At 42.1% G+C, this 7,044-nt stretch overlaps 1 protein-coding gene across 1 annotated transcript; it reads left to right on the plus strand.

Moving 5' to 3' along the window:
- Positions 1 to 248: 248 nt before the first annotated feature.
- LOC141013483 (uncharacterized) lies at positions 249 to 6,527 on the plus strand. The gene is made up of 7 exons (XM_073487235.1): positions 249 to 402; positions 3,794 to 3,944; positions 4,376 to 4,519; positions 4,712 to 4,840; positions 4,927 to 5,169; positions 5,433 to 5,558; positions 5,930 to 6,527. The coding sequence occupies exons 1-7, from the start codon at positions 266 to 268 to the stop codon at positions 6,155 to 6,157; spliced, it is 1,158 nt and encodes a 385-aa protein (XP_073343336.1). The 5' UTR covers positions 249 to 265; the 3' UTR covers positions 6,158 to 6,527.
- Positions 6,528 to 7,044: the final 517 nt, after the last annotated feature.

Below are 7,044 nucleotides of genomic sequence, written 5' to 3' on the forward strand. Positions count from 1 at the left end.
AAGACATTTACACAAATCACCACAGAGGGACTGACCCTCTTTAACATAAAGCAGTTGTCAGTGTCACTTCCTATTCTCACAACTTTGCATCATGTGGCTCCTGGTCTCGGCTACTTCCTCTTTTGCTATGTATCAATACTAACGACACTATTTACTTTCCACCACATGCTGGCGGAGACTTATGAGGGAGAAACTGGGCCCCTTGTGTGTAGCAGCTTTTTAATTTCCTTCCACACTTTATGAAGATTTGAAGATTGGATCTATCATGGATGGAGATGTGCTGTCTTTGTCATCTTCCTCATCGCTATCATCAGCAGCAGCAACGCAGAAAGACGCCCTACCGAAGTGTGACAGCAGCCTCCCTCAGAACCAACAGGAACACAAATCAACTCAAGAAATATGGTACGTACATATACTACATGTTCCACATTTCTACATACAATGGTGGACACAAAAACAGGAACACTTAATGGCTTAATTTGAAAATCCACCAACTACAGCCTTAAAAAATGCTATAAAGATAAACCAACGCCCCTCTGATTTAGTGTCAACAACATTTAAACACTATACAGTAAATAATGAGGTAGTATTTATTAGATTTGAAGGTTTAATTTATACTATTGTCTGAATAAATTCTAGAAACTCACCCACAGAACAGATATTTTCTATTTCTTATCGACATTTATGTTCAGATTTAAATAAAGAATTTCAGTTCAGAGGACGAATAAGGACTGACTGCGGAGTTTCCCATGAGGTCATAAATATGTACATAGGCCTCAGTTCATCATTGAAATAACACTCATACTCCAACATACTGTAAAAAGATATTGTAAAGTTACACAATGTCAAGCCACCAACCTAAAACTAACTTTTTATGTTTTGGTCAGCTCTTTTAAACACAAGTGACTAACAGTCATGGTGCTTCATGTGGGCACACTTGGTAAATGCCGTGACAACACTACCTACAGATGTGATTAGTCTGCCTTAAAAATAACCGTGCTGAAAGTCCACACTTCTCCTCTGTAAGGGGATTAGACTGCGGCCATCGACCGGTTGCACACAGACAAATCTAGAGTGATATTTGTCAGGGTTGCCACCAGCAAGAAGGAAAGATATTATCTCCCTCTTTATCATACACTATGACAGTGAATTACCATACTGCTGCGGGAAGCAGTGGCATTTTGGTGTCCTTCCAAGGCGGCTTACGATTGAAAACTTTGTGAAACTGGGTCAGACAGTGTGTATCGGCTGTCAGAGAAGTTGAAAGAGAAAAGGGCTCTGGATCAGTGAGAGATGGAGCGTGGTGTGGTCCCAACAGGATGGCTGGATACACAGTGCTGACTTGCCAAGCCAGGGTATTGGACATGGGCATGTTAGCATTTTGTGCTCATACTGGCCACTACAATTCGGCTTCTGCCTTCATCCTACACTTTCCAAACTGCAGATCTGTTAGTTCCGTGTGGATGATTCACTCATTAGTGGCCTCAAACAGCCTTCACTAACACTCTCTCCTGCCCTGCGGAGCCCAGAGGACTGACAGATGGTACAGAGTGTATATTTAGACAAATATTTTGACTCTGGGTAAAGTTTCCTCTCATGTAATTACCCGTTTTTATATTATCTGATGAGGCCATGTGAGGCTCACACAAATTGCAGTGTATCATTTGGAAATAGATTAATATTATGGAGAACATCACCTTTTATAATATCCTTTCTGAAAATGTCAAAATCAGAAAAATGCCTTTGGTCTAAGCTTGGTAAAAAAACAAAATAAAAAAAAAACAGTATTCCAGCGGATTTGAGAAGTTTTCATAAAGGAACAGTTAAACATTGTGGCAAATATGGTAATTCCCTTTCTTGCCAGTAGTTTGACTGGAAGACTGAAACCACTCTCATGACTGTACATACAAAATGTGATGCTACAGCCAGCGGCCGGTTAGCTTATCTTAGTTTAAGACTGGAAACAAGGAGAACCAATTAGCCTAGCTCTGGCCAAAGGTAGCAAAATTCACCTACAGTACCAGCACTTGTGACTAATTGACACATCATATTACTTATTTGTTAAAAAAAAAAAAAAAACCCAGTAAATCACTGCTCCCCGCCGGGGAATAGTCCCACACATAATCCCCTGTAAATCCACAACTTGTTGGGGGATTTTTGTTTGAGCCAGTTTAACTGCTGCTGTTTCTATACAGACAGAAGAGTTGAGTCAATAAGCATATTTCCCCCAAAATGTCTTTAAGCTTGAGAGAGCAAAGTCTCATATTCCTTATTTTCATATTTAATGATCTCACAAGTGACTTTAGGTTGTGAAAACTGCTCAACTTAACGGTACGGATATCATTCTCATAAGTGTACATAAATAATATGATGCTACAGCTGACAGCCGGTTAGCTTAGCTTAGCATAAAGACTGGAAACAAGGAGAAACAACTAGCCTGGCTCTGGCCAAAGGTACATCATTATATAGCTTGTTTGTTAAAACCAAAGAAGATAGCAAAATTCACTTACCAGCACCTCTGACAAAGTGACACATCATATAACTTATTTGTTAAAACTTGTTTAAAAAACCATAACAATCAGCCAGCAAAACCCCCAGTAAATCATTGCTCCCGGCAGGAAATAGTCCTACACATAATCCCCTGTAAAGCCACAACTTGTTGGGGGATTTTTTTTTTTTTTTGTATTTTCTTTTTTTTTTTGAGCCAGTTTAGCTGCTGGCAGCTAAACAGGAGAGTGGAGTCAATCTTCACATTTAACTCTTGGCAAAACAAATCACATAAGCATATTTCCCCCAAAACTTCTTTAAGCTTGAGAGAGCAAAGTCTCATATTCCTTATTTTCAAATTCACATGATCTCACAAGCGACTATGTGTTGTGAAAACTGCTAAACCAGATGAGACAAAGTTTTCATTCACACGTCTGTGTCCTTTCAGCCAATTGTATGTCATTTGGGCAGTGCATCTTCCCATTTGCAATACCTTGACCTGACAGCACAACTCTAAAAAAATGTGCAACACTGGCTTTCACATAGCAGGACACCATGCGTAAGTGGATGAAAGCTGTATCTTTGTGGGGGAGTTAAGCCTTAAGGGGGATGAGAGGTGACGACTTTATAATATTTAGCTCTCTGAGGTTACATCGGTTCTACACCGTGTTTGTGTGGAGAAGCCCTGGGGGCTACACGCAGAGCTGTGTGTTCTTCTCTGAGCAGATCCCCCCTGGGCTTTAGATCTCGGCAGCCTCCCTGTCACATATTCCTTTTAGACAAGACCTCAAAACAGAGCTGCTGGAAAGGAAGCTAGCCTGACTAATTAATCTTTGCAAATATTTTTCTCCAAGTACTCCAACAGAAATCAACATTTTACAGGGATCATCACCCGCATTGTTTCCAGAGGCTATCGATATGCAAACACATCTGATAGTAAACAGAGATTTTGATTGGCTAGGACTGCAGAAAAATGCACCGCTCTGTGTGTGTGTGTGTGTGTGTGTGTGTGTGTGTGTGTGTGTGTGTGTGTGTGTGTGTGTCTGAGTGTCTTGAGTGCATAATGTGACTGTGCATGCATGTGTGTGCGTGGGTGTGCATAATAGCTCCGATTCGATTCTCTGTAAGTGCACTCTGTGCGAGTGGGTGTTCAAAAGTACTCTGACGTTCTTTTGTGCGCATATGTGTTTGCTTATTAATGGAAATCCTCTGCTAATGTTCTTCATCGTGACTTTATTTATGGCACATATTCTCTGACTATCTGTGCATGTGTGAGCTGTATCTGTGTGTTTGTGTTTGTGTGCAGGACGGAGGATGTGGGTCCCGTGGGTGACAGGCTGCTGTCCACGGAGGAGCAGGTTACCCTGATCACCGAGAGTATGACTGTCACCTCCACTGACCAGGAGAAACTGCTGCTGCTCAACAAGAACACTGAGCTTCGCAGAGTGAACAAAGAGGTACAGTATCACCTTTAACTGGTGCAGATCCTCCACAGGTCCACATTTGTATTGCTGATGTTGGCAATTACATTCGGTTCTCTCTGAAAACCAGAGGAGGAGTGTGGGCGTTGTGTGAAAACTGCTGCTAAGCTGTGAAGAACGATCATTAAAGTTACATTTTTCACAATTATACAACCTCTGCTTCTTGATTTTTAATCAGGGGCTGCTTAATAAAAAGAGATAGACAAAATAATTCTCTCAACTGCTGTAAACTGGGATAAATTTAGAGTGAAGAATGAGAAGTCTCACCTGACTGACCTAAATTCACTTCCTGATGCCCACGTTGTTTTGGAGACAGGGTTATAATGACGCCTGCAATGGAGACATGAATTGATGGCCGCAGTAGAATCCATGGTTACGATAATGATGATGATGATGGTGTTTTACAGCTGATGAAGCTGAATGAGGACTGGGACCAGGTGTACCGCAGTGCCACGATGAGTCTACAGCACAGACTGGAGGCTTTGGAGCTGGAGAACACCGCCATCAAACAGCTCAACAGCAGGCTGCTGCTCAAAGTCGAGCACCAGCAGGTAAACACACAGACACATTTCAAGCCTGCATATGGCACACAGTTCATTGCACTGAGGGCCTAATAAGTGGGTGTAGATACAGCGTTTGGGGGGATTCCTAAACTGTGGGTTGCGGTGAGGCAGGTGTGGATGGTGGTATATATTACGTGTGGTTTACATGTTTGAGGTTTACTGCTATGTTTGGGGTTGCAGAGTGCAAAGGAGTACTATGAGCAGGCATTGATGCAGGAGCTGAAGAAGAACCAGGAGCTGCAGGAATACATCAGACTGCTGGAGAGCAGGATGCACCACCCAGACAAAGACTGCACGCCTGCCAAACAGGTATCACACCTCTCAGTTTTCCATTTCGGTCAATATTCTTTGATCTGCAGTATTATTCATCAGTTTGTCTTATGTCTTTTCTAAAGGGCAGCTTCAGTGCTGTGATACGTGGTCCTGTGTCGTGCCCCTCCAGTAATCCCCCTGGAGCTCCCAACCTGTCTCCCAGTCACGGATACAACCCCTCATCTTCCTTTTTCCCAGCTCCTTCCAGCCCAGAGGCAGGGCGGCGGGGAAAGAGCCAGAGCAGCAGTGCCCCACCTGGAGCTCTGGGAGACTCCCGACAAGAAGTGCACGATCTAAAAGAGCAGCTGGAGGCGCTGAGATGTCAGGTGGGCTGCTCTCTTCAGCACAGCATCAAAAACCTGTTCCCATTTCTGTTCTGATGAGAGCAGAACTGATGTCAACTCACTGTTGCCAGGGAAAGATTTGCTTGCTGCTTAAACTTGTGTTAGACGGTGAACTGCACCACCAAGTGGTGGCTCTGTGCTGCTCTGAATTGTGTTCACAGTGTTTTATTAAGGAGTATCTGCAGATCACACAAGATATGGCTCTGATGTTGGCTCACTGCCATATTGATGTCTTGTGTCAGCAGACTCAGATTTATGAAGCAGAATATGAGACGGAGCATAACGACCACAAGCACACACTGCAGGAGAACCGGAGGCTGAGGAAGAAGAGGGAGGAGACGCGCCAACAGGTGGCACTACTACAAGAGCAGGTAGTGTTTTAGTTGTCTGTGCACATGCATGCACTCACACACACACACACATGCACACTTAAACACAATAATGATGTGCATAAGCCACTGACGGGTTATTTTGTTGACTCAATGCTTTGTTGGATTGGTGGAGAGTAAGTTAAATATGAAATGTATAGGTTAAATATACTGTAACAACTATATGATCTAAAATGATGATTGATGAGACATTTCACAGCTCCACATCCCCCCTTAAGGGTTTAAAACAACCAGTTTTGACTAAATGTGGGGATGAATCCACTTGGAGCTGCTCCCTGAATTTCCCATAGATGTGTCTGTCACCAGAATCTTATGTTTTTGTTTGTTTTTTTCTGATTTTACCGTCTGTACAGCTCAAGGTTTACGAGGATGATTTCCGACGGGAGCGATCCGACAAACAAATGCTGCAGCGGCTGTTGTTGAAGAAAACGCCTCAGAACAAGGACCCCGTGCTCGTCCACCGCTGCAATAACGAGCAGCAGCCACTCGGGGGAGACAAGAGGACACAAAGTGGAGAAAAAAGGAAACAGCACCACCCACTCTGCCCCAAGCATCCAAACAGGGACAAAGAGTCAGACTGAGAGCTGGAGAAAAACAAGAAAAACATCATTATACACGCTGTAAATTAGTTTTTAAATGTTTCCACCTGGTCATACAACAATTTTTACTCTCATCACCATTACAGAGACGCTCCAGTGAATCTAAACCACAAGTAAAATTTACTCTACATGCAATTTTAGCACTCCGTCACACTCACTAAGAGCACTTTTAGCCACATAATAGACAAAAATAGTATGTAGGTGGAAATATCATGTGGACAAGGCTGGAGTCAAACATCTTGTTTGCTCTGTTATGGTTCTGCTCGTTCTTAATAAAGAACAGTTACAGTTATATTGTTGATTATAGTCTGCAGTGTGTTTACTGTATGTAACGTTACAGGAGCCGTTTCATACCTTTATATATTTAATATATCTGATATATCTCCTTCTTATATAATCTTTTTAATATATCTCTTTTTCTAAAGTTTTTTGTTTACTTTGTAAGACAACTATAAATAGTCAAAATAATAAAATACATAATTATAACTGAGCTAATTGTGCTGGTGCTTTGTTGAGACTATCCACAGTTGTCTGCTTATGAATGCTGATTTTTAAAATTATTTCTTTTTTATGTGGTGTATTACTTTGTAGTCTGTAAAAGAATTTCTTATCATTAAGCCTTGGCTTATTAAACAGCTGACCCCACAATAAAAGACAATAAAATGTGTCTGCAATGATATCAGACAATCAGACAAGGAAGTTGTATTCAGGTGGGTGTACCTCCCTTAATGTTTCTCTGTTTTTCCGGGTCACTGCTCCACATCTGAACTGAACCTACTGACACATATCAGACAACAAGATGTGACCAGTGGGTGAGCAGGGGTTTTCCTCTGAGTTATTTTTATCAGAATCCTTGGACAGTTCCTCTA

This window comes from Pagrus major, chromosome 18 (assembly GCF_040436345.1).
Source record: "Pagrus major chromosome 18, Pma_NU_1.0".
Lineage (NCBI taxonomy): Eukaryota > Metazoa > Chordata > Actinopteri > Spariformes > Sparidae > Pagrus > Pagrus major.

Coding starts and splice junctions, on each gene's coding strand:
- LOC141013483 (XM_073487235.1), top strand. CDS start 266: ATGGATGGAGATGTGCTGTCTTTGTCATCTTCCTCATCGCTATCATCA. Junction 4,841..4,926: donor ACTGCACGCCTGCCAAACAG/GTATCACACCTC, acceptor TCTTTTCTAAAG/GGCAGCTTCAGTGCTGTGAT. Junction 5,170..5,432: donor TGGAGGCGCTGAGATGTCAG/GTGGGCTGCTCT, acceptor TTGTGTCAGCAG/ACTCAGATTTATGAAGCAGA.